The sequence below is a fragment of the Passer domesticus genome, chromosome 9 (genome assembly GCF_036417665.1).
Source record: "Passer domesticus isolate bPasDom1 chromosome 9, bPasDom1.hap1, whole genome shotgun sequence".
Classification (NCBI taxonomy): Eukaryota; Metazoa; Chordata; class Aves; order Passeriformes; family Passeridae; genus Passer; species Passer domesticus.
This window is the reverse complement of record NC_087482.1, coordinates 7122883-7148192: the sequence shown is the minus strand read 5'-3', so window position 1 is coordinate 7148192 and position 25310 is coordinate 7122883. Positions and strand designations below refer to the sequence as shown.

At 51.5% G+C, this 25310-nt stretch overlaps 2 protein-coding genes across 2 annotated transcripts; both read right to left on the bottom strand.

The window, feature by feature from the left end:
- Positions 1 to 3092: 3092 nt before the first annotated feature.
- LOC135307582 (EF-hand and coiled-coil domain-containing protein 1-like) lies at positions 3093 to 10992 on the bottom strand. Its single transcript, XM_064431991.1, has 3 exons — positions 10456 to 10992; positions 9868 to 9978; positions 3093 to 4228 (listed from the first exon to the last, which is right to left on the bottom strand). Exons 1-3 carry the CDS (start codon positions 10975 to 10977, stop codon positions 3818 to 3820), a joined length of 1044 nt encoding a protein of 347 aa, XP_064288061.1. The 5' UTR covers positions 10978 to 10992; the 3' UTR covers positions 3093 to 3817.
- A 1646-nt stretch (positions 10993 to 12638) lies between these two features.
- LOC135308317 (uncharacterized) lies at positions 12639 to 15957 on the bottom strand. The gene is made up of 6 exons (XM_064433257.1): positions 15817 to 15957; positions 15389 to 15460; positions 14689 to 14787; positions 14147 to 14260; positions 13412 to 13586; positions 12639 to 12885 (listed from the first exon to the last, which is right to left on the bottom strand). Exons 1-6 carry the CDS (start codon positions 15911 to 15913, stop codon positions 12639 to 12641), a joined length of 804 nt encoding a protein of 267 aa, XP_064289327.1. The 5' UTR covers positions 15914 to 15957.
- Between the last annotated feature and the right edge of the window lie 9353 nt (positions 15958 to 25310).

The window sequence follows — 25310 nt, the reverse complement described above, 5'->3', positions numbered from 1 at the left end:
GGACAGGGGGACACAGGCAGGAGCCTCGGGCACGGCAGGGGTGGGGGAGGCGGCACAAGGGGAGGGGGGACGGCAGGACACTAGGAACCAGGGGAAGAGTGGAGGGTGAAGGAATGTTATCAGCACGATTAGCATTTGATGGAAAGGGTTCTGGTGAAACAGATAAGTTAGCACTTTGTTCATAAAAGGTTTGCACTGAAGTTACAGGTTTTTTGTTAGTTTTTTCTATGGCTTTGGTTATAATGTGAAATATAGGGATAAACTGAGTTACAGAAAAATCTTGGTTAGTTTGAAACTTATATATCGTGGTCCCAATTGTATCCCAAAAGGAGTCTAAAGTGGTAGTGTGTGTGTTAGTATCTGGAAAGTGGGAAAGAATCCATTTTATAAATTTTTTCAGGTTAGTTTTTGAAAGGTTACCTTTAGAAAAAGAAAAGTTGTTAGAAGACAGGATTTCTAGGATTAGTAAATATAAATCTCTCTCGTTCTGGGATCGTTTTAACGTACTGAGCTTTGATCCCATGTTCCCTTTCCCTGACAGCAGAAAAAAAGAGAAAAAAATAAAAGAAAAAAAAAAAACAAACCAAAAAAAAGGACCCAAGGAAAAAGTTTTTTGCGTGCAAGAAAGGCTGTTTTAAAACGTACACTTCTTCAGCCAGATGTGGGTCAAAGGTCTGCCAGCAGGTAGTCTGCTGAATCCGTCTCCTCGAGCACTTTTTGTGCCCAGATGTCAGCGGTTTGAGGGTCGACTGACAGCCTTTCAGAAGAGTCCTGCTAAAACGGAGGGCTTCTTCTTCCAGGACGTCTGGTGAGCAAAGGCAGTGACAATTTCAAGAAGAAATGCTGCTCCTCTGAAATGCCAGGTCCAGCATTCAGTTTGGGTGCCAGTTTATCACGGCAGTTTCCCACCAGGCTGATGCCCAGCAGGGTGCCGGAGCCAGGATAACTCAGTGGAGGCTCAAGCAGCCTAGGCAAGCTATAGTGATTTTCAGCTCTTGGTGATTATCAGCTCAGTGATTTCAGCTTGTGGCTTGCTAGGTGCTGCAGCAGCAGATGCAGGGAGAGAGAGGAGAAGGCCGTCTGGGGATCCACAGGATTCTTTATGCAGGTGTGCCACGAAGGTTCCCAGTGACAGCTCTTCTGCCGAACCAGGCAGAATCAGGGGTTTTTATACCCTACAGGGGTTTTGAAAACTGTCCAATAGAAAGGGTCAGGGGAAAGTGACCTATGGGCTTACAGAGAGATAAGCAGGGTCGGAAAGGCGGAAGAGAGGGGCTGCTAGGGTCCAGTCATGCTGACCTGGCATTTCCTAGCTCAGGCGTCTGACCGCCAAGGAGGCCGTGCAGGCCCTGGGCCTGCTACACTGACCCACAGGGTGTCAGGTCCTGCTCTGACTCTGGCTGTGGGTTTTGGGTTTTTTTCGTTTGTACTGTTGCATTTGTATTTTCAGTTTTCCTAGTAAAGAACTGTTATTCCTATTCCCATATCTTTAACTGAGAACTTTTTAATTTCAAAATTACAACAGTTTGAAGGGAGGGGGTTGACATTGTCCATTTCATGGAAGGCTCCTGCCTTCCTTAGCAAAAGCTGTCTTTTCCCACCAAGACACCTCCAATGCTGTTACAGAGAAAAAGAATATGGACACTTTATTAAGTAATCAATTTCTAAGCCACCTCCAATCTAGTATAGAAAACAAAGCCAACTCATATTTGGCAAGAACAATTCATGTCAAACCAATCTAGTTTCCTTTTCTGACAGGGCAAATGGCTCAATGGGTGAAAGAAGCAGTAGATGTGGCATTTGTACTGTAGTAATATTTTAATGTGTGGTATTTTTAGAAACAACACTTAAAAATCATAGGATTCCATTAGAACATGGAAGATGTCACCTTGTGCTGCAGCAGAACTTAAAGCGGGGGAAAAAGGGAGTTTAGGGAATAGTGACCAATGATTTGTCCTGTGAGAATAAATCTCTGGGCACTGCATAAAAATGGACTTGCCTGACTTCCTAAACTCTCCTGTCATCAGGCACTGGCAATTACACACTCTTGATACAACACCAATGGTAAGTGTACAATTTCTTGTGATGTCTTTTTGCCCTGAAATGAATTGAACTCAAGCTTTTCAGGAAGGAGTTTATTGAAATGTACCTTTAAAGTTGAGCTGACTCACTAACTTGACAGGGATTAAAAAGTAAAAGCTGAAAGATAGTCCAGACACAAACCTGGCACACGCATCAGAGTAGGAAGATCAGGATGGGCACCTGAAGAAAAGAACTATGAACTATTTGGTCAACTAGGCTGGTTTAGGAACCCAGTGATGTGACAGGGGCAGTTCAAACCCTGGCATAGGAACCTGTGCTCTCAGAAGAAGTTCATGTTTAAGTCATACAGATTGCAGGAATATGAGTCTGGAATATGAAATCAGGAATAGGTGATTATAATTACACACTCCAATTTAGGACAACATTTAATCACTTGCAGGTACTTAAGCACTTTCTTGACTAAATGCAAACTGTTGTTTCCTGCATTAGGGATTATAACTTCAGGTCATGGCTGGGATTTCAGATCTAAGTGATAGCAAGTAGGTCTCAGATGAAGGTCTAGAAGAGGGATTTAGATGCTAAAAGAGCTTTTAAAATCTGAGCCTAAAAGGAGAAAGCATTTCCTTGATAAATATGAAACTATAAACATGAGCAGTGTGTAAAGCTTACAGGTTGGACTCTTTCTTGAATATGATCCTCTCTGGAAGAAAGTGGACTTTAGCTGGAGGAAACCTGTGGCTCACCAAGCCAGTTAATGGAGATTCTCAGAAGAGATATCTCCAATTGGCAATGCTTCCTGCAGAACACCCAAATCCCCCCCATTCCTCTCCAGCCCTACCTTGCAGCATTAGTTCTGGCCAAATCCAGACCCTGCTCACAAACTCTGTGTGGCACCTGGCAAGGGGGAAAACTGTTCACTGGAGTGGTGACTGAAACGCAGCCAGACTTTAACAGGGCGGGTAACAGCAACTGAAACCCAGCCAGACTTAAGCAACAGGACAAGTGACACTCTTGCCAAGTGACAGAACCCTGTGGGTTCCCAGCTGTCCCTCCCTCTCCCCGCCTCAGCCAACCCATCTCTTCCCCTCAACAAAAGCAACAAGAGCAGTGGACTATTACATTTGTGACCAACTTTCTGACTTCTGCAAGCATTTATTTATGCTATTGCAAAGTGGGGTTTAGTTGGCTAGTGGTTTTTGTTTCAGATTCCCACTCTATTATCTTGTGGGTTTAGGAACGTTTCAGCTTCTCTCCTCTATCACCTGTTCTGTCAGTGAAGAAGCAATGAAGTCACAGCAAGTTTCAACCCACTGGCCAGAAGTTGTCCTTGTGTGCTTTTCCCCAATTCCTAGGACAAGCTGAAGAGCTTTTATATGAAATGGAGACCCAGCCATCTGATTACAGCTGGCTTGGGATGGGACCTAAGGACCAGGAAAAGCAGCAAAAAAAAGTAAGTGTGCTGGAAATGGTTTCTGAAGGACTGTCAGCAATTTGTTTTGAGGCTTTCTTGAAGCATTACCATGCTGAGTTCTGTCGTTGTGTGTCTGAAGAGTAACTTCAGCTCTCTGTAGATCCGCACCCTGACTTTTGCCTGGAAGACTCCCACATCTCCTAAAGACCCCTACCAAGAAAATGCATGAGCAGCTTCTCATTTCCCTCTGGCCAGATTTCACAAGGTGTTTTGGAGACATCTAATAAGCCCCAGCCAGAGATTCTCAAACTCACTTGTGCCCCAAGCCAGTGATTTTATAGGCACTTTTTGTCAGACTCCAACCTACCTGTAGTGCTGCAGTTGTGATTCCAGCTGCTGGATGTGTATTTGCAGATGTGGCACCTCGTTAGCTCTCACTTCCAGCTCCTTCACTTTGCCAAGACTGTTCAGGACAGCCTGTCTGGCCTCTTCCACCTTCCTCCTCATCTCTGCCTGCTCCCTCTTCAGGTGACGGTTGCAATCTTCCAGGCTGACCAGAGCTTCCTGAGAGCTCTCCAGCTCCTTCTCCAGCTCCTGACTGAACCTGATGGCTTCTTCAACCTGCCCATCCCTGGAGCTCCGGATGAGCTCCATTTCCTCCAGGACACTTTGGAGGTACTTGGACTGGGAGTGCTTCTGTGTTAACGCTCTCTTCCTCCCTGTGAAGCAGGATCCTTCTTCTCTATGGCTGGCACGGCTCTTCCGCAGTCCCACCTGTAATGACCAGGAGCACAAAGCAGGGAGAAATTGATGGGGTTTACTGAAGACTGAAAGTGGCTGGACTGCGCTTTGTTTTTGTTTTGTTTTGTTTTGTTTTTTTTTAATCACATAGAGTTGATCAGCAACTAAAGCTACTTGACCTCTGCCAGATACAGAGACAAGAAAACAATCTCTGGAAAGTATTTTTTAATACCTAGCTATGCATTTAATTTTCAAACTACACACTATCATGTTATTGCACAAGTTTCTGTATAGCTTTAATGTCATTACTGTGGTGTCTACTCAGGAGTTAAGTAGTCTTCTGAAAAAGATATTTCCAATGAAGTTGTGTTCATGAGAAAAGAGCAGGGAGCAGCTGGGGGTGTTCTGGAGCTCTCCTCTTTGTCGTTTTCATTCTTCCTGGGACCTCTGACTGGTGACTTGGTGATGGAGAAGGAAGACTCGCTCACCATATGATGATCGACAAGTCTCGTCTTTATTCCCGAATCACCGATTATTATACACCCTTTAATTAGCTCATGCATAGTGCAAAATCCCAGCTCACCATTGGCTAACTAGCTATCAGCTAACTACGCGCTGTTTTTGGTATAACTATCACCACTTTCCCAGGCTATCCCGCTCCACCACCTGTGTCTGTGCATTACTTCATCCGTGGGCCAAGGACACAGTTTAATTAGAATGGCAACTCCCCTCATTTTCTATCTTGGTCAAATTAATCTCACTGTGAGCTTTAGCTCGGAGCCAGCTTGTTACAAAGCTCTCAACATTTCCCCCGTTTTCTTTTTGGGCTAGAAGTGTTGTTTTCCAAGCCTTTTCTATCGTCTGACTCACCATTCTTTGTATGCAATTAAGCAAGCATGGTAATACAAGCATTAACAATACTATCACACCTAATATCCCTATAGCATACATGATCATTGTTCTCAGCCAAGGGCCCAGTCCCAGGCTCTTTAACCATCCTTCTAATCCCAATCCATCATCCTCTTTCAGGGCGTGTAACCCTTTCTGGAGCTCTTTAATTTTTGCATGTATTGATACAGAATGATCCGATAAATTCATACAACACATACCCTCAAATTCCTCACAACCATGGCCTTGAGCTAATAATAAGAAATCGATTGCTGCTCTATTTTGCAATACTGCGTGATTTACACTTTGTACATCTTGAGACAGCATGTCCAATACCTGGGAGGTGGCGTTCAGTTCGTCTTTGGCCCAGCAGCCTAATTGCTTGGCCAAATTCATGGCCTTATTCGCTGCCCCTCCAGGTGTAACTGTGGCTACTACTACCTGTTTCAGCTCGCTCCAGAATGCGGGTTGCCCTATTTGGCAGTCCCTCTGGAGCGAAAAGAAGAGGACTTAAGTTGCTTGATGCAGTCGTCTAGTGCCTCCTCAACTCCACAGTTTTTTTAATCGGTCCAACAGTGGATGTCTGTGTGAGGGGCACAAGCTTTCGACAGCGCGAAGCTTTTATGTGAGTACGTACTTGCTTTTCTACTCGCTCACACAAGGTCTTAAGTTGCCAAGTAACATATGTCAAAATAATTTGCTCCAGGGCTTCATATAAGCCTAACGATCCTCCCAAATCAAGCCCTGTAAAATCCCTTAGTGCTCGCTGCCACGAGTTCTGCAAGTTCCAGGAGAATGGGCAGCTTGGGCACCAGTTCTGCCGAACGGTCGATTGCTCCAACCAAAACACCTTATTACAGCCTCCACAGTCTAGCGCGATCCATGCAGCACATTTATTGTCCCCACAGTCCAAGCATGGCTGTGATGCAATCATTTCAATTTTCAGTCTCACAGTTCTCTGTTGCTGTAGCGGTGGAGAGAGCCACTCCAATACCCTGAGCTCCCCTGTTTTCTTTTCAAGCAGAGACAGGGCACCTGTTAAAACACAAACAAATCCCACGTCCCTGCAGGACTGAAGAATCTTCTCAAAATCTTGGAGGTGAAAAATGGGTCCTGGTTTCATTTTGCAATGTTACATAAAGAAATGTTAAAATAAAATAATTAGGAATTAATTTAGATAATACACACAATCAACAACACATACAAAATCAAAAAATTACTAAACACTACAACACTGAACTCTTATCCCAGAGTCTGCGACAGCTGACAAACCTTAAAATGACAGAGAATTGGAGAAATCATGTCCGGATTCATGTTTCTCCAAATCACCTCTGAAAATGGCTCAGCCGTCATAGATGGTCAAATTGCCAAGTCAAAAGGACTTGAATACATTTTGATGCAGAAAACATCTGGGTTGATTGTCAGTCACTCCATCCAAATAGAGCTAGAGCTTGGCCAGAGCCCAAACTCTAATTGGTGAGTGTCACTTAACACATTTTTTAAACAGGGCTTTTAAAAACAACTGTTATAAACAAGAAACCTTAGGGTTACAAACCAGTTCAAACCAGCAAATAATTGAATCCTTCTGAAGTTTCTGTCAAGACAGAGATTTTCCAAACACAGCAAACTTCTTGAATTCTCTGCTGGAGTATTCCTGTAATAATAATTAAAAGAACTACAAAACTGGCAATTTGGATAAAAACCTTCAGAAACATCTAAATAGTTAGGAAATAAAAAGACAGGATCCTGAAGAGACACGTGTCTTGCAGGTGATCACACACAAAAAAATAGAAAAACACATGAAAGGAAAACACATAAAAGGAAAACACATGAAAGTCGGCTGCAAATGTTACAATATACTAACAACAATTTTCATCACAAAAATCTGAAAACTCCCTAACAAGAAGTGCTTGAAGGGGTTAAGACAACCTTTTCAAAGTATTCATTTAGTATTAACAACAATCACCATTTATCAGCATTACCTACAAAAACTAAAAATAACAAAGATTATAAACTTAGTATCAATAATTCTTAAAACTTTGAATCTTGGATAGATATTTTAAAACAAAACTGAAAAAGATGACAGATAATTTTAAACACAAATAATTTCACTTAAAATAAGGATAGTACAAAACAATTAGCACATTTACATCCATTTATCTAATGCCATCTCTTAATGAATAGAAGAGAGCAAAGACCATAAAGACCATAGTATACAGAAATATTACAGTTTAAATCCTCTCACATGTAGTCCAAACAGAAACTAGGAAGTTTACTTAGACTCTGCCCCCCTAAAAGGTTGTTCTCACCTCAGGCAAGGGAAAGGTAATAAAGTCATCAAACTTAAAGCCATCAAACCCAAATACTCAATCACTTTTAGAAAAGCAAACACATTTACAAAAAAACTGGTAAACAAACTGTAAAATCTATGGAACAGTTGGGTGAAATGCCCCGTATAACATCTGGATGAAGCACTGTGTGAATTTTCAGAAGTTTTCTATCCTGATCTTGAAGGAAAAAATTCCTGACCTGTTTTTTCTTAGACACTTGTTTGAATTGCTGCGATGGGCTGGCTGCTGTGGTTGCTAGGCAGCTGTGACAGGGCGGTGCCCTGAGGAATGTCTGCCCGCGCCCGTCTCCTGCCTGCTCCGGCAGAGCCTCAGTCTGCGCTATCCTGGGGGTGCGGAAAGGAACGCTCTCGCCCGGACCCGCGCAGTCCCGATCTCCTTTGGGCTCCGCTCTGCCTGGATTTCTGCTCGGGCTGGTTCCCCCTGGCTCTGCGCCAGCACCCGCAGCCAGCGGGAGCACGTCCCACACCGCTGGTGCTTTTGTGCGCTTGCAAAAAGTGAAAAAGCTCTCCTAGCTCCAGCTTTCGGGTTTTGCGTTACTGGTGCACGTCCGCCGCTGCTACGATTGGCACTGCGCTTATCGCTGTCGCGTCTCGCTTTGGCCAGCTTGGCCCTGGCCGGCACTTCCCTCACAATCTGTGTGCTTTCCCCACGGACAGCTGCCGTGTGGGTTTTTGTCACCGTGCGCGCCACTGGACCCGCGGTGCACGTAACCACCGCCGGCACCGAGCACGCTGCCTCCGCAGCGCTCGGTCCGCTCTGCCGCCGCACTGCTGGGACCGCCGCTACCATACGCGTTTTCGCCGCCGTGTCTGCCCCAGGCTCTCCCGCGGTGCGCGTAACCGGCCTCCTGGTCCCGAACTTACGCCACTCTGTTAACTCATGTAGTGCACAAGGATCTTGAGAAACTCCTTGTGCACAACCGGAAGCTAACAACTGTGGGAGCTCTTTCTGCAAGTCTATGTCCCTAATCTGCTGCTTTTTTTAAAAAGCAAATAAATAAATCATATGCTGCTTGCCTTTCCATTTCTAATCAGCGCTGTTGCAAGGCTTACAGGCTTCGGGAGCACGTAGGCTGAGACTGTCTGTACAGCTCCCAGGGCCGCAAACTCGCAGTGGTTCGTTTGCCGTCCCCCCCCTTGCTTCAGAAGGACCCGCTCCTAGTTCCCCATCCGTGGCAGCCGTGTCCGTCCGTAGTCGTCTTACGGGCTGACGTCGGGGTCAGGCATTTGATGGAGAAGGAAGACTCGCTCACCATATGATGATCGACAAGTCTCGTCTTTATTCCCGAATCACCGATTATTATACACCCTTTAATTAGCTCATGCATAGTGCAAAATCCCAGCTCACCATTGGCTAACTAGCTATCAGCTAACTACGCGCTGTTTTTGGTATAACTATCACCACTTTCCCAGGCTATCCCGCTCCACCACCTGTGTCTGTGCATTACTTCATCCGTGGGCCAAGGACACAGTTTAATTAGAATGGCAACTCCCCTCATTTTCTATCTTGGTCAAATTAATCTCACTGTGAGCTTTAGCTCGGAGCCAGCTTGTTACAAAGCTCTCAACAACTTGGTGTTTGCTGCTGATTTCCTTTCCTATTTTCAGATGAAAATGGTAGAAGTGCTGACCTGCCTTGCTGGACATTGTGAAGACAACAGTCATCTACTGCAAGTGGAAGTGTCACAGGTGGAGCAGAGTTCTGTGAGTGCTGTGTTAGTATCAAATCACACCTGGCCAGACCTGCCAGAACAATGGCTCCATGCTGCCCTTCCCTGCTCTGCCTGTTCCACGCTATTTCATGCCAGCGGAATTTAACTGCTGTTAAGTGTGTATGTGTGTCAGTCGTGCCAGAACAGCAGAACCAGCAGAAACCAGCCCTGGAATAATGGGGCTCTGCAGAGGAGCCCCAGACTATTCATCAGCCTACCTGCAGAACTGGCTCCAACTCTGGACTCTCGTGACCACACTCTGAAGAAAACAGCCTTCTAGTATTTCTCATAGGCACTTCTGGCTGAGACACTGCTTGTACTTGTGCAGGTAGCAATCCAAAAGTTCTTTCTCGCCTCAGGAAAAACCCTGCAGCGGTGCACACCCAGCATATGGTATCGGCACATCTTGACTGCACGTGTAGTAGAAGAAGCAGCAGCATTGTACGCGTGGGTCTGTAAAGCTGAACTCCCCTACACTTCTAACAGAGTGCTCATCACAACGATATTTAATGGTACGCTGGTGCCATACATTTCTCCTTAAAGCCTCCCCATAACTAAACTTTGCTAAAAAGTTACTGCCGAGGATGAACGAGCAACTTGGGTCTCAGTCTGGCAGTGGAGGGGTTATAAACGCTGACCGTCCGAGAGCAGCATCTCTCCTGAAGCCCTCGGGGCCAGCCGAGCCTCCCCGGGAGGCCGGTGCAGAAGCAGCCCGGACTCACCTGCAGCGCCAGGCACCACGCATCGCTGCTCTGCAGGGCGGCGCGCATGTCCTCCACCAGCTCCCGCAGGCTGCCGTTCTCCTCCTCCAGCTTGGCGAGGCGGTCCTTGGCCTGTGTTGTATTGTGCTTTTTGTTTTATTAGTAGGTTTATGGTTTGATTTGTGGTTTGGTGGTTTTCCTTGGTGCTGTTTTCTTTGTCTCCACCTTTTCCCAGTTACTTTGTCGGCTAGATTCTAGTTTCTATTTCTCCAAACTTTAGCTGTTTTTTGAAACCGTTTTTCCTCCCTTGGAAGTTTATTGGTTCACTATTGTTATCCCCGCCTAGGTTTTTACTCCCAACTCTCCTGATTTGTTGAAAGTTACACCTTTCCCTGACCTTCCCCCACATATAAGTCTTTGTTTGCCCCTTAATCAGGGTCCCAGGAGAGGAACAGGGGAAGTTTACCATCAAATAAAGTTTCCCTGGGACCCGTGTGTGCTGCCTGTGTTTCATATTGCGCCGAAACAATTGACAGCTGGGATTCAATGGAGCTCCAGGGGGAACCTGCCGATCCCCTCTCTCTTGTCGGGGAAAGACAAGCGGCAGGCCTGCTCCAGCGCCACGATCTCCTCGTAGCACTCTCGGGAGCAGGGCTCCGGCGGCCGCCGCTCAGCGCTGCCTGCGGCTCCGCTGCCGGCGGGGTCGGCGCGGCGGCGGCGGGGACTGCGCAGGCGGATCTGGGTCTCGATGTGCTCGCTCTCCCGGCTCAGCGGCAGCCGCGGCCCCGCGCGGCTGCTGAAGTGGCCACAGAGCCGCGCGTGGAACTGGCGGAAGGTGAGCTCGGCCGAGAGCCCGTCCCACAGCCCCGTGCACTCCTCGGGCTCTGCCGCCTCCTCCAGCCCCAGCACCTGGCACAGCGTGTGGAAGTCCTCGCCGGGGATGCGGCCCGCCCCGGCGCAGTCCAGGTGGTGGAAGATCTCCTGCAGGTACTGGTCCAGGCCAGTGGCCAGCACAACGATCTCGTTCTCCACGCCGCGGTCCAGCCTGTAGTGGTAGGCGAGGGCGCTGACCAGCCACTGCATGCGCCGGGCCGGCTGCCCGTAGGGGTCCCAGCCCTCAGGCGGCTCCATCGCGCCCGCCCGGCCCGCGGCGCTGCCCGAGCATCCCGAGCGCCTGGCTCGCCCTGCAGCCAAGCCGCGTCCGCCTTTGTCCGGCACAAAAAGGGATTCCGGCACAGCGGCCAGGTGCCACCCTGCTCCGCTTGTCTGCCAAGCCTGCGCCCCAAGTGTGCTGCTCCTTTCTTAACTCATTTCTCCCTTCTGCTTTCTCTTTAACACAAGCGGCACAACAACATCGCACAATCCGCTTTGACAAGCAGCGCTTGTGAACGAGTGAGTGGTGCTTGCACTAAATTAAAAGCCCAACGTGCGTGAAAGCTGAGCTTCTGTTCGCTCAGACCTCCTTACCTGTGTAGATGACGTGACTTTATGGTGTTGCTGTGTGGGTTTTAAGAGGTCTGGGATAGAGGTGAGGAAGCGTTAAACTCCTTCAAAGGAGCTGCCCAAAGCAGTGCCTTCAGTCCCTCTTTGCCTGGGGAGTAGGACCGGTGCTGTTGAACGCAGGCAGCAGCACGAGCAGGGCTCCTGCACCAGCAGGGACATGCCACGAGCCAGCAGGGACCGTGGCACCAGAGGGGACCGTGGCACCAGCCGTGCCCAAGGTCTGAACGGGGTGGCAAAGTCAGGTGCTGCTAACAGGCTGCATTAACAGCCCAGGCAAGGCGTGGTGAGCATCCACCAGTACTTTGGGAGCCATCCAAGGAGTCCTATCAAGAGCAAATTGTTCTAATATTCTCTAGGACAAAAAAGGAGCAAACCAATCTGGCTGATATGTGAGGAAAGAGAATTCAAGTTCATTTAAAGCACTGCTCAGTTCAGGGCTGACTTTCTTTTGAGTGAACTGATGCTAAGAAATATTTTCTCACATATGGTGGGGCTTCTATGCCAACATGCTTTGATGAGAAATTTCTGACCACATTTCTTTTGGTCTTTAAGATAAGTCAAGAACCTGCGTAGCTTTGTTGAGGAATGGAGAACTGTTTGTAGCTCAGGAAGAGGCTAACATTTTAGCACAGGAGGAAGGTAAGGCAAAGGTTTAGAAGCTTTCCCCTCCTGGAGGGACACACTTTGAGAGGAGTCTGTGAGGAGAAGTCCTCTCAGCCACTGCCAGGGCTGTCTGCCTCCTCTGCAGGCTCAGGATTCTGGGAGTTCCACGAGCCTCAGCTGCCAGTGAATTTTCCTCTGAATATTTCTTGTTGTGCAGTACACAGGGAGTGTACTATATTTTGTGTTAGATTTCCTTCTGGGCTTTGAGTTGAATCTCACTAATTGTGCTGATTTTTACATCCAGATGAACTTTCTATGGATAGGAAGGAAAAGGGAAGAAGTACCATGGAAAATTAATTGCTCAAAATGTGAGTGGCCCAACCACATTAAAAAGTAAATCTAAACTGAAGTATTTTTCATTTTTTTCCCCCGGTAGGTGGGGCAAAACATGCAGTGCAAATAAAGTCTATAAGAGATGCAACAAGCTGCCAAGTGTATGACAATCAAAGTGGCAAATGAGGAGACAGGGTATGGGAAGAATCTTCAGCCCTTCCTGTTGAAGATCCAAGAGTATGAAAACAGACTCTGGTTATTGCTCATAGGTAACATGTGTTATTTGTAAAGGAGAGCAGGTGCCCCAAGCTGTTGGTGGCCCAAGCCCTGCCATGGCTGGCCCAGTTCCAGTCCTAGCTGGACCAGGGCGGTGGGCTGGGGAGGGGAGGAGGTGGGGGGATCTCGGGAGACTTCTGCTTCACGGCCGGGATGGGGGGCCGTGGGGGAGGCACGGAGGGCTGGTAGTCTGCTTTCTTGGGCAGCTGCTGCTGCTGCAGAGGCCATGTCTGATAGTTGCAAAACTCGAAGCTCTCTGGGCTCCCTGGGGGCCAAGGAGAGTCACACCTTCTCGGCTGGGATGCTGGAGCTGCGGCAGCGCGACTGCAGAGAGAGGAGGAGGCTGAGGCCCTGGCTGCCAGTGGCACACAGGGACCCTCGTGCACAGCAGGGCCCAGAGCTGGCACGGCTCCCCAGCACAGCTGGAGCTGCTGGCACAGCTGGGCCCAGCTGGACAGCTGCCCCTCAAGGCCCCGGCCAGCAGGGCACGGCTCTGGGCAGGGTCCCTGGCCAGGAGGGGGCCCCAGAGCGCCTCTGCCTTTCAAGGGCAACCTTGGCCCTGCTCTTTCTCCTCCCCACCTCCCTCTGCCTCTGCCCCGTGCCCCTGGGGCTGCTCTTGGCCAGGCAGCCTCAGTGGGAGCCAGCACTGGCTGCTGCCCCAGCAGGGCCCCCAGGACAAGGCCCAGCAACAGAGAGGCCAATGGAAGCACTGGACAGCAGCAGAAGCCTCAGCAGAGTTATTTGGAGAACCATGGACTGGCCACAACTCCACTGCAGACTCTCTGGGAATGTTCCTTCACTCTGAGCAGCATTTAAAGAAGCTGGAGGCGAGAGATCAGCAACAACTTACTGTTTCTTTTCCTTCCACCACCGGAACCCAGCATAGCACAGCACCATGGAAAGTGGCACTGTGAACAGTGTCACCACCGTGCCTATCATGCAGGACCTGCGCACATCCTGAGGGCAGACAATTCTTCGGTTGTTCTGTGGATTCTGGGCATTTGTGTCTGACTTGCCAAGAACTTCTGTGGGAGCAATGGGGAGCGTGAGCCCGTGCTGTGCTGCACTGCTGAGCTGGCAGCACGGTGGATACGGGCAGGACGTTCTCTGTTTCCCCCAGAGCTGGGGCCTGCAGGCACCTTGCCGGCCCTTGGCACAGGCTGTGCCAGCCAACAAAGCCCAGCAGGCCGGGAGGAGAGCCCGGGGGCAGCGCAGGGCCAAAGCCATCCCTGAGCAGCCACTGCCAGCCCTGGCCCTCCCTGCCCCATGACAGCTCCCCCAGCCCCAGGGGACAGGCTCAGGCCCTGTCAGGACCCAGCGCAGCCCCTGCTCACTCGGGAGCCAGGGCTGGCTCTGGCCCCGGGCTGGCGGCAGGGCTCCCGCTCGGGGCTGCTCCTGTGCCTTGGGCCTCTGGGCACTCAGGGCCAGCTCCGCAGCAGCTGCAGCGCCAGGGACGTTGCTGCAGCAGTCCCGTTTCCCCGGGACTCTGAACCAGCTCCAGAGGCCTGGAAGCCATGGGCAGGCCCTGGGGGAAGAGCTGCTGCCACACAGCCCTGCCCAGGGCTGAGCCCAGTACAGCAATTACCTCCTATGCCTTTGCCCATGTCTGGCAACTCCTCCTTTCCTCCATCAGGGACTGACACAGAGCCATTGCTTCCAGTATGATGTGGCGCCATCTGCACGGACTTTTGCTCCATTGCTGTGGAAAGGAAAAAGTACAGCTGGACCAGATGGAACCATTCAGCATTGCGGAGGGTGGCATCATCAGGAATCAGTACTTGTGAAGTCATGGATAATGCTCAGGAAGATGGCCAGGTTGTTAGGTCTGGGCCAGGGCCCTCCCTCCTCCATGGAGCTGCCCCTCCACATGTGCTCAGAGACTGGGAAATTGCAAGGGATCTCAGGGTGGGCATGGCCCATGGTGCAGTTTGGGTTGCCTGCCAGCAGATGCCAAATGCCTTCCTGCAGGGGCTGGGCAGAAGCTGCAGCCAAGCCAGGCTGGGAAACAGCCCTGCAGGGCGTGAAAGCAGCAGCGGGGCAGTGAGGCTGCCATGGATTCCTTCCCGCTGTGTTTCCAAAGCCCCCGGCTTCTGAGACACAGGGGTAGGCTGAGGGAAATGCACCCACCACGGCGTCTCTCCAGGTCACTCAGCATCTCATCCAGATGTTTGGCTGCTTCTAATTTCTTCTTGCCTGCCATCTCTTCCTTCTTCATTGCAGGAGGACCTTAATGGAAAATTGCTCCATTTCTCTTTCAGGCCTGAGTGGCAGTGAGGGCACCTGGGTGATTGATGCCCTCCAAGGCACTCCCTCAGCTCTGCCTTCCACTCAGGAGCAGCGGCAGGGGGAACATGTGCCTGCAGTGGCCCCACACTGGGATGGAAGGAGCCCCTTGCAGGGCAGTCTTGGCAGAAAGGACTCCCTGGAGCGGCCAGCAGCTCTAAACCCAGCCATGGGCAGGGCCAGGGCTTGGCAGTGGCAGCAGGAGCAGCTCAGGCTCCCCGGGGCTGGCAAAGGAGCTGCCAAAGGCTCAGCTCCGGGGCTCAGCCCTGGGCCCGGCCCCTTCCCTCTCTGCTCTTCTCCCTGGCTGCACAGAGCACACGGAAGGACACACTGGCATTGCACACAGGAGGAAGATGGACAGCTAAATGCTCCTTCCTCCCACAGATTGCAATCCTGTGAGATGACTCATGGTTCGAGAAAGGAGCATAGCCAGATTTCCAGATACTTTAAATCAAGAGATTATGTTAAGGGAAATGGCACATGAGGGAGCTCTTGCCACTTGGACACCAATTATTTTGTCAGGAAAGACACATGAAGAACTTGCCTCCACCATGCTCTGGAGTCTTCCAACTGTTATGCACTAGCTTTTCCATATAAGCCATGTCACGATCCCAATCTAGAAGGGAGCAAAGATCAGAAAATTTCCATGGTGTGCTGGGATTCCCCTCTCCCTTAAAGAACTGGGCACTGCAAGGGGGTCCAGTAAGGCCTTGGCTGCCAGATGTCAATGGACAAGGCCAAAGCTGCACAGGGGCCTGGGGAGCTCTGGACTGGCTCTGGCCACTCTCCACCCTCTTTGCAGGCCCTGTGCAACATCCCTGGAGTGGTGGCTGGAGCAGCCCCAGGCCCGTGGCAGCTCTGTCCCTGCCACAGAGGAAAACCTCTTTAAAGCCCTAGGCAAAACCATCCCCAGCGCTTCCCAGGGAGCAGGGAGCGCTGTTGTGGGAAAGGGCAGCCAGGCTGCCGGCTCACCTGCTCGCCACACTTGGAGTGGAGCCGCCTGTGCAGCCCAGGCAGTCAGGGCCTCGGCCAGGAGCAGCAGGAGTAGGAGTCGCAGAGCAAGGGCCATGGTGCCTTGCCCTCTGCCAGTCCCACAGCTCTTGCTGCCACCACTGTCCTGACACCACTGTGCCAATGTCAGCACCACTGCTGCCACCGCTGCTGCTGCCGCAACAGTTGTGCTCCAGGACTGACTGCTGGCTCCTTGTGCTGCTGTGCAACCGCGGGGCTCTGGGACCTCTGTGATCTCAGAGCCTGCTTGTGACCTCATGGCCAGGGTGGAGCTGTGTGGAGTCGGTTCTGCTTTCTTCGGAAGGGAGCTCATCCTGCCCAGCTGCTCTGCCCAAGGGCTGTGACACAGTCCCAGCTCAGCTGATCTCACAGGTTGGGACATGAAGGGATGGAGAGCAGCTCTGCTGAGAAGGACTTGGGGGTACTGCTAGATGAGAGGTTGGACATGAGCCAGCCATGTGCATCCAAGGGAGAGTGCCCAGCAGGTTGAAGGAGGTGACTCCCCACTCTGCTCTGGTGGGACCCCACCTGGAGTACTGTGGAAGAGGTTTTACAGTGACCTCTGTGAGCCATCGAGAAGTTAGGTAGGAGGATCCATGTTTACAACTAAAAGAATTTTCTAGTAATTTTCTATGTCATTGATCATAGAAACCAAGAAAGAAAGGATAAATAAGAGAAACCTGCAACTCCCTATTCCAATGAGCATTTTGCTTGTCTCTTGTGACCAATGAGTAAAGTATAAACTTAAGAGCTTTGTAAAAATGCAGAAAAAGCATGCAGGCTAGAATAAAAACAGGGTTTGAAGTCTTCTGGAAATGGACTGTGTTGCTTTGTAGTGTCTCGGTCTCTACCACGACAGAGTACTGCATCCTGCTCTGGGTCCCCAAGACAGGAAGGACATGGACCTGTTGGATCAAATCCAGAGGAGGGACAAAATGCTCTGAGGGCTGGAGCCCTTCTGCTTTGGAGACAGGCTGGGAGAGCTGGCAGTGTTCAGCCTGGAAGAGAGAAGACTCCAGGGACACCTGATTGCTGCCTTTCAGGGCCTTCTGGGGGCTTGTAAAGAGATGGGACAGAATTTTAACAGAGCCTTTCATGACCAGACCGAGGGGGAATGGTTTTAATCTGAAAGATGGTCAATTCAGACTAGATGAAAGAAACACATTTTTTACACTGTTTGTTATGAAAACCTGGCACAGGTTGCCCAGAGAGGTGGACATCCATCCCTGCAGACATTCAAGCTCCTGCTCTGAGCAACCTGACCTAGTTCAAGGTGTCCCTGCTCACTCCAGGCCATTGGGACTAGATGGCCTTTAAATGTCCCTTCCTACCCAAGCCATTCTGTGCTCCTGTGCACCATCAAAGCAGTGCTGCATTAGTGCTGGGCTGATTATGCTGGCACCTGTATTTTGGTACTTGTGCCATTTAGCAATTGGCCACGAGAGGATTGATGGGCTGGGCAGTGAAGTCTGCAAATAACACACAGTGTGCTCAAGGAGAAACAGGAGAGGAACAGGGCTTCCAGTTCAGATAAATGTCAGCATTTTGCTGCCCATTCCTGGTTAGAGAAATAAAGGAATGTCCTGAAGATTCCTTCATGTGGGTGCATTATTGGCCATATCAGTACTTGTGTTCTGTAAAACAGGTAAGGTGTTACAGCTTCTTGCCCCATTTATCCCTGGATAAACCCCAAATACTGCATTGCTCCTTGTATACTTTCTTCCAAGTCAGGGCAAATTTTGTTCATTACTGAGTGGGACATATTCATCTGTTCACAAGCAAATTCCTCTTGCCACTCACACAACGGCAAGACTGCTTTGTTGATTTGCTCTAATCAGACTGTAATTAAGGCCTACCTCTCACTAGAATTAAAGCTGATGCATTGGGAGGCAAAGTGTTGAGTCATTTCTCCTGGAGTCTGGCACTGTAGAGAGTTGTTCTGTAAGTAAATGACATTTGAAGATAGGTGTAATCTACCATACTTCTGGCATACTAGAAGTGAGAAAACAGCTTTTGAAACAGGATTTTATCCTTTCTTCCTCCTCCTCCTCCCAGGAATTTTAATCGCTGAGGTCTAAGCTCTTCAGCTGCCTCACAAACATTGTTTTAATTCAGGCAGGTATCCATGCATTGAGCCACAAATCAGGACCGTGGTGTGAACCTTGAAGCAATGTAGGTTTATAGCACTGAAAATAGTAACCCATTACCCAGGTTAAGCCAAGCATTTCCCAAATAACTCCACATGTCCTCAGAAATGTTTCAAAAGGGATCACTGTTATAGGTGGGAGTGGGAAGAAAGAGTGTCCTCAAAATTAAAAATACAGCTTTCTGAGATCTTTATATTTCTATAAAAAGAGAGTCCAAATTGTTCTTCTACGGAACATTAACTATGAAGTGAATGACAGATTGTCAAAATAATTCCTTGGGGAACCAAAAAAAAACATAAATAAAAACAAGTTTACATGTAGATAATAAGTAAACCATCATGCTGAGGAAAAACCCAGACCTGCAAAAACTAAAATGAATTAGGCTGTATCGTCTGTCTCAATACAAAAAAAACCAAATACTGAAAAGAATCAGAGATCCTCAAGGGCATTACTAAATATAGAAACTTCCAGGTACTGGGAAAAATGAAGGAAACTGTAGTGTGCAATTCACAGATGTAACCTCGAATTTATTGGTGGATTTGTTGCAAAATTTCTGAGAGCAGAGTGGAAAAGCATATAGGCTGATCAGACCACGTGTGGGCATTTACAGCAGTCTGAGGGATTTACAACTGGAGGGAGGAAAAGCAGCACACAATTCCTAGGACAATCTCTTTGCTGGCTGTGGACTTTTTGACAGTCTGTCCCCTGGGGCTGGGGGAGCTGTCACGGGGCCGGGAGCGCCAGGGGTGGCAGTGGCTGCTCAGGGATGGCTTTGGCCCCTGTCCCTGGCAGCAGCCACTGCCCAAGCAGCTGCGCTGCCCCCAGGCTCTCCTCCCGGCCTGCTGGGCTTTGTTGGCTGGCGCAGCCTGTGCCAAGGGCCGGCAAGGTGCCTGCAGGCCCCAGCTCTGGGGGAAACAAAGAACGTCCTGCCCGTATCCACCGTGCTGCCAGCTCAGCAGTGCAGCACAGCACGGGCTCACGCTCCCCATCACTCCCACAGATGCAGCCGGCACCACAACACGTGTTCCCGATGCCCAAAAGGGCCTCAGAATGGGTTGCTGTTGGGGAACCCTTTATTTCCATGTGATAAGGGCAAGTTGGGCCATTTGTTTCTGCCAGGAAATAATTTGGAAGTGCTCAACTGAACCTTGAATCAGAGCTTCCCCACTGCAGTTCATGTCTTTGATTGTAATTCAGTCCTAACAGACAGTTTTATAAACCCCTCCCCTTATTTTGTATTGTTATAGCATATTTTATTACTAATGGGTTGGTCCTTTCCCACTGTGTTGTTGGTTTTGCCCCACTCGTCCATCTCTCCAAAGACCTGCCCTTTTGTTCACTGTTCCTCCTCCCATTGCATGTCAGTCCCTCTCCCAGCCTGCCCCTTGCTCTAGAAACTTCCCTATCAATTTTGTATCCTTCGGAACCCCATTGGTTTGTTTAAGTTCTTCCCCTCCCCTGTAATCCCCAATTGGTTTAAACCTTGTATTCCCCGCCTGGTGTTCCACCCTCAGTTTCTCCCAATTGGCTAAAGATTGGATCCTCCCCTGGGACCCTGCCAAGTTTGTAGGTTGGTGTATGCCTTTAGTGCAGTGTTGGCCTGCCCCTGATGGTCTGTAGAATAATCACCTTAGGAAAACATAGAGCAGACCTCACCCCGTTCCTTGTCCCTACCCTCAGGGCAGTCCTACCCCCAAGGCAGTCCAGCTGTGCTGTAGAGCAGCTGTGCCCTGCAGCCACAGCCCAGATTCGACAGTTTTCTGGGGGCGGCCCAGTGCCACTGTGGGTGTGGGCAGCTAGTGGGGCTGAAGAAATGGGGCAACACAGCACTTCCCAAATCAGCTCTTCTGCTGCAATAAAGAGATGGAGCTGTGACCCAGTGTCCTGGTGGTAGCAGCAGCAAAGCCCACCCGGCAGCAGCAGTGGCTGAGCTCCATGCCCAGGAGCAGCCATGGGTGGCCATGGTGTGGGCAGGCAGGAGCCAGGCAGGGGCTGCTGTGCCCAGCGGCGGGGCCCCGAGGGGATGGGGGAGCCCATGCTGAGCGTCCCTGGGCTGAGGGCACATTTCCTTCTGTGGGATCATCTGGGCCTGTTCTTCCTCCAGGGGCATGCCCAGGAAAAGAGGGAAACCACCTAGAAAGTGCTTGCCTTGAGATCAATGGAATGAGGCTGGACTCTGAAGGAAGTCCTTCATAGCCTGAGGGGTGAGCTCAGAGCCCGACAGAGACTGAACCTGTGGCACTCCCAGATCTCTTATGAGCAGAGAGGCCATTTGCCCCCAAGCCTCATCTGTTCCCCCAGGGACACATGGTGAGCACACACAGAAGGTGGCTCAGCCCTGTTGCTGCTCCCTGAGTGTTATGTTTGGCTCCCTCTAAAGGCACACAGCAGCTTTGGATCATCTCTGTGCTGTGCAAGGGGCTGGGGGCCCCCAAAAATTGTGCAGGGAATTTATTGTATGTGGAAAGGTGTGCAGGGGCCGAGGGACACCTGTAAATTGAGCAGGGTTCTGGGGTCTCCTGTGAGGCACACAGGGGGATTTTAGGGTGGCGGAGGATACCCATAAGATGTGCAGTGGGTTTGGGTGTCCCCTAAAGTGTGCAGCTCCCCTGATGGCCTGTGTTGCATTACTTTTGTAAGCTATGGCATCAAGACCTCCACTTTTGAAATAGGGGTCAAAGGCCAGCACAGCGCACAGCACGGACTTGGTGGGAGCGGGGCAGGGCTGGGGCTGCCTGCAATAGTGGGAATGGCCAACGTGAGATGAATTTTGGATGTGACATTGCTTTGGCATGTAGAACCATGAAATGTCTCACGTGTCCAATATTGTATAGCTCGCTTCTTGTGAAAAAGAGCTAGATTGCACATAGCTACCAGCAGGGACACACTCTCTTTGCTGGAAGGGCACCTCTTGAGATCCATTCCCACAAAAACCTGCCCCGGCCATGAGGTCACAGCACGGCTCTGGGGTCACAGCAGGCTGAGGACACAGCAGGCCCTGAGGTCACAGAGGTGCCAGAGGTGCCAGAGCCCCGTGGTTGCACAGCAGCACAAGGACCCAGCAGTCAGTCCCTGAGCACAACTGTTGCGGCAGCAGCGGCGGTGGCAGCAGCGGTGCTGACATTGGAACAGCGGTGACAGGACAGCGGTGGCAGCAAGAGCTGTGGGACTGGCAGAGGGCAAGGCACCATGGCCCTTGCTCTGCGCCTCCTACTCCTGCTGCTCCTGGCCGTGGCCCTGCCTGCCAGGGCTGCCCAGGCTGCTCCGCTGCAAGCGCTGCTGCGCTGCGAGCAGGTGAGCCGGCAGCCTGGCTGCCCTTTCCCGGGACAGCGCTCCCTGCTCCCCGGGAAGCGCTGGGGATGGTTTTGCCCAGGGCTTTGGGGAGGGTTTCCTCTGTGGGAGGGAGAGAGCCCCCACGGGCCCTGGACAGCTCCAGCCACCCTTCCAGGGATGTTGCACAGCGCCTGCAAAGAGAGTGGAGAGTGACCAGAGCCAGTCCAGAGCTCCCCAGGCCCCTGTGCAGCTTTGGCCTTGTCCACTGACATCTGGCAGCCAAGACCTTACCCGACCCCCTTGCAGTGCCCAGTTCCCTAAAGCAGAGGGGGATCCCAGCACACCATGGAAATGGGTTCTGATCTGATCTGTGCTCCCCTCTAGACGAGCATGCTAGGAAGGCTTCTCCAGCAGCTTGGCTCCATGAAGACTTCCAGCCTCTTAAGCCTCCTGAAGGTATGTTGTCAATGTTCCTAAAAGAATAATCATTGACAGCCTGGTAGGCACCAGGTGACAGGAGCTCCTGTGGCTGTTGAGTTACAGGTGTGTCTGCAGCAAAGACTTTTCAGGCTCCTTTCCTGGTTGCTGCACACAAGCCCCACTCCCATGGCAGGGGTGAGTAGTGTGTGCCTGCTGACCCCATAGGCTGAGCCCTGGTTCTGTGGGATCCTTCCCGGGGAAAATGCAAATACTTCTCTTAAGGTCCTCCAAGAGGGAGGAACAAACCTATAGGAGACAGGAAGTCCCTGGAGGCATCCAAACACATGAATAGGGTCCTGAGTGATGTGGACAGGCAGCGTGGTGGGTGCATTTCCCTCATGCTTCCCCTGGGACTCATCACCCGCGGGCTTTGGCTGCACATCTGGACACTTCGTGCCCGGCACAGTGGGAAGGGATCCATGGCAGCCTCGCTGCCCCGCTGCTGCTGCTGCTTTCACGCCCTGCAGGGCTGTTTCCCAGCCTGGCCTGGCTGCAGCTTCTGCCCAGCCTCTGCAGGAAGGCATTTGGCATCAGCTGACTGGCTGCCCAACCTGCACCATGGGCCATGCCCACCCTGAGATCCCTTGCAACTTCCCGGTCACAGGGCATTTCCAGAGGGGTGGTGATTTGGAAGAGGGAGGGCCCTGGTCCCGCTCCAAAGCTTGGATGACTTCCTGAACCTTATTAATATCTTCAACTAGCATTGCCTCCTGAAGATGCCACCTTCCCATTGGGGAACAGCCCCACCTGATTCATCTGTCCCTTTTCCTTTCTACAGAGATGGAAGCAAAGCCTGTGGTGAAGATTGAGTTTCCCGGAGGAAGCAGTGGCTCATTGGCAGCCTCTGCTGCAGGAAGGGAGGCGATGCCAGGCACAGGCCCAGGAGGTAATTGCTGTGCCTCTGAGCCTGAGCCCTGCTGAGGCTTCAGCTGCCCTCTCTGCTGCCTGGCAGTGCAGGCACAGCCCCGACAAGACTGGCACAGCCCAGGGGAATTATCCCGAACAGGCTCAGGGCACTCGGGTACTGAGCAGTCCTGCTGGGGTCCCTGCGTGGGAAACACTTCCTGAAACCTGGGAGCGACTGCACGGAGTGCGCATGGTGGGGAAAGGACAGAGGGGGAGAGCAAGGCTCCAGTGTGTCCTGAGAGAGCCTGGATATGTGCCCTTGGGCTGCGGAAGCTGTCCCAGCAGAAGGAGCGACGGAGGTTGGGAGGGACACTTGTGGCACTGCCTGCTGCAGTTTCCCCCAAGGATTTAGTGCGGATTTCCTCTGTGGGAGGGAGAGAGCCCCCACGGGCTCTGGGCTCCTCCAGCCACCACTCCAGAGATGTTGCACAGGGCCTGCAAAGAGGGTGGAGAGTGACCAGAGCCAGTCCAGAGCTCCCCATGCCCCTGTGCAGCTTTGGCCTTGTCCATTGATATCTGGCTCCCACGGCCTTACCCGACCCCCTTGCAGTGCCCAGTTCCCTAAAGCAGAGGGGGATCCCAGCACACCATGGAAATGGGTCTGATCAGATCTGTGCTCCCCTCTAGACGAGCATGCTAGGAAGGCTTCTCCAGCAGCTTGGCTCCATGAAGACTTCCAGCCTCTTAAGCCTCCTGAAGGTATGTTGTCAATGTTCCTAAAAGAATAATCATTGACAGCCTGGTAGGCACCAGGTGACAGGAGCTCCTGTGGCTGTTGAGTTACAGGTGTGTCTGCAAGAAAGTCTTTTCAGGCTCCTTTCCTGGTTGCTGCACACAAGCCCCACTCCCATGGCAGGGGTGAGTAGTGTGTGCCTGCTGACCTCACAGGCTGCGCCCTTGTTCTGTGGGATCCATTCACCTGAAATGCAAATACTTCTCTTAAGGTCCTCCGAGAAGGAGGAACAAACCTAGAGGAGACAGGAAGTCCCTGGAGGCATCCAAACACATGCACAGGATCGGGAGTGACCTGGAGAGACAACGTGGTGGGTGCATTTCCCTCATGCTTCCCCGGGGACTCAGCAGCCGGGGGCTTTGGCTGCACATCTGGACACTTCGTGCCCGGCACAGCAGGAAGGGATCCATGGCAGCCTCGCTGCCCCGCTGCTGCTGCTGCTTTCATGCCCTGCAGGGCTGTTTCCCAGCCTGGCCTGGCTGCAGCTTCTGCCCAGCCTCTGCAGGAAGGCATTTGGCATCAGCTGACAGGCAGCCCAAACTGCACCATGGGCCATGCCCACCCTGACATCCCCTGCAATTTCCCAGTCTCTGAGCACATCTGGAGGGGCAGCTCCTTGGAGGAGGGAGGGCCCTGGAGCGGCCCCAATAACCTGGTCTTTCTCCTGAATCTTGTCCATTACTGAGACAAGCATTGCCTCCTGAAGATGCCACATTCCCATTGGTGAACAGCCTCACCTGATGGAGCATTCCCTTCTCCTTTCTGCAGAGATGGAAGGAGAGCCTGTGCTGAAGGCAGCATTTCCCAGAGGAAGCAGTGGCTCCATGGCAGCCTCTGCTGCAGGAAGGGAGGCGCTGCCAGGCACAGGCCCAGGAGGTAATTGCTGTGCCTCTGGGCCTGAGCCCTGCTGAGGCTTGAGCTGCCCTCTCTGCTGTCTGGCAGTGCGGGCACACAGCATTACCTGACCCCCTTGCAGTGCTCGGTTCCCTATACAAGGGGATCCCAGCACAGCATGGAACAGTTCCCATCTGTGCTCCTTTCTAGACTGGGAACGTGACTTCCGTCATTTGTTAAAGCACAGTTTAAGGATCTTGGAGCTTGGTGGTGGTAGGTTATCAGCAACCCTTTGCTAACAGAGCAATCACTATCCAAGTGTAATCATTGTCCAGAGTAATATTCCTTTGTGATTTCCCTTAAGATCCTCCAAAGTTTGATGGATTCTGGAAATCCTGGCCTCCAAATTTGTACTCTTGTACCCAACAATGATCTCACAGGATTGCTGCCCGTGGGAGGAAGGAGCATTTAGCTGTCCATCTTCCTCCCGTGGGCAATGCCAGTGTGTCCTTCCATGTGCTCTGTGCAGCCAGGGAGAAGAGCAGAGAGGGAAGGGGCCGGGCCCAGGGCTGTGCCCCGGGGCTGAGCCTTTGGCAGCTCCTTTGCCAGCCCCAGGGAGCCTGAGCTGCTCCTGCTGCCACTGCCAAGCCCTGGCCCTGCCCATGGCTGGCTTTAGAGCTGCTGGCAGCTCCAGGGAGTCCTTTCTGCCCTGACTGCCCTGCAAGGGGCTCCTTCCATCCCAGTGTGGGGCCACTGCAGGCACAAGGTCCCCCTGCTCCTGAGTGGGAGGCAGAGCTGAGGGAGTGCCTTGGAGGGCACCAAGAACCCAGGTGCCCTCATTGCCACTTGGGCCTGAAGGAGAACCTTCAGCAGGGTCAAAGGAACTGTTCTGTCCTGCCTTTCTTTGCAGATGACCCTGATGATGATCCTGATGATGAAGATGAGCCTGTTGACAAAGATGATCCTGTGGACGAAGACTATCCTGTGAATGGAGACGATCTGGATTCCCAACGCATACCCATTACTGAGCCTCTGGGAGATGCTGAGGGTAGGTCAAGGCCTTTCCCCTGGGAGAGCTGCCA

Bases quoted from the DNA above. Each gene is read 5' to 3' on its own strand.
- LOC135307582 (XM_064431991.1), bottom strand. From the start codon at position 10,977: ATGGAGCCGCCTGAGGGCTGGGACCCCTACGGGCAGCCGGCCCGGCGC. The intron at 9,979-10,455 runs GCCTGCCGCTTG...AATACAACACAG, and splicing joins AGATCGTGGCGCTGGAGCAG to GCCAAGGACCGCCTCGCCAA. The intron at 4,229-9,867 runs GTGAGTCCGGGC...TGGTCATTACAG, and splicing joins CGTGGTGCCTGGCGCTGCAG to GTGGGACTGCGGAAGAGCCG.
- LOC135308317 (XM_064433257.1), bottom strand. From the start codon at position 15,913: ATGGCCCTTGCTCTGCGACTCCTACTCCTGCTGCTCCTGGCCGAGGCC. The intron at 14,788-15,388 runs GCAAGTTCTTCA...TTTTCCATTAAG, and splicing joins GACTCCAGAGCATGGTGGAG to GTCCTCCTGCAATGAAGAAG. The intron at 14,261-14,688 runs GTGGGTGCATTT...TCCTTTCCACAG, and splicing joins TGACCTGGAGAGACGCCGTG to CAATGGAGCAAAAGTCCGTG.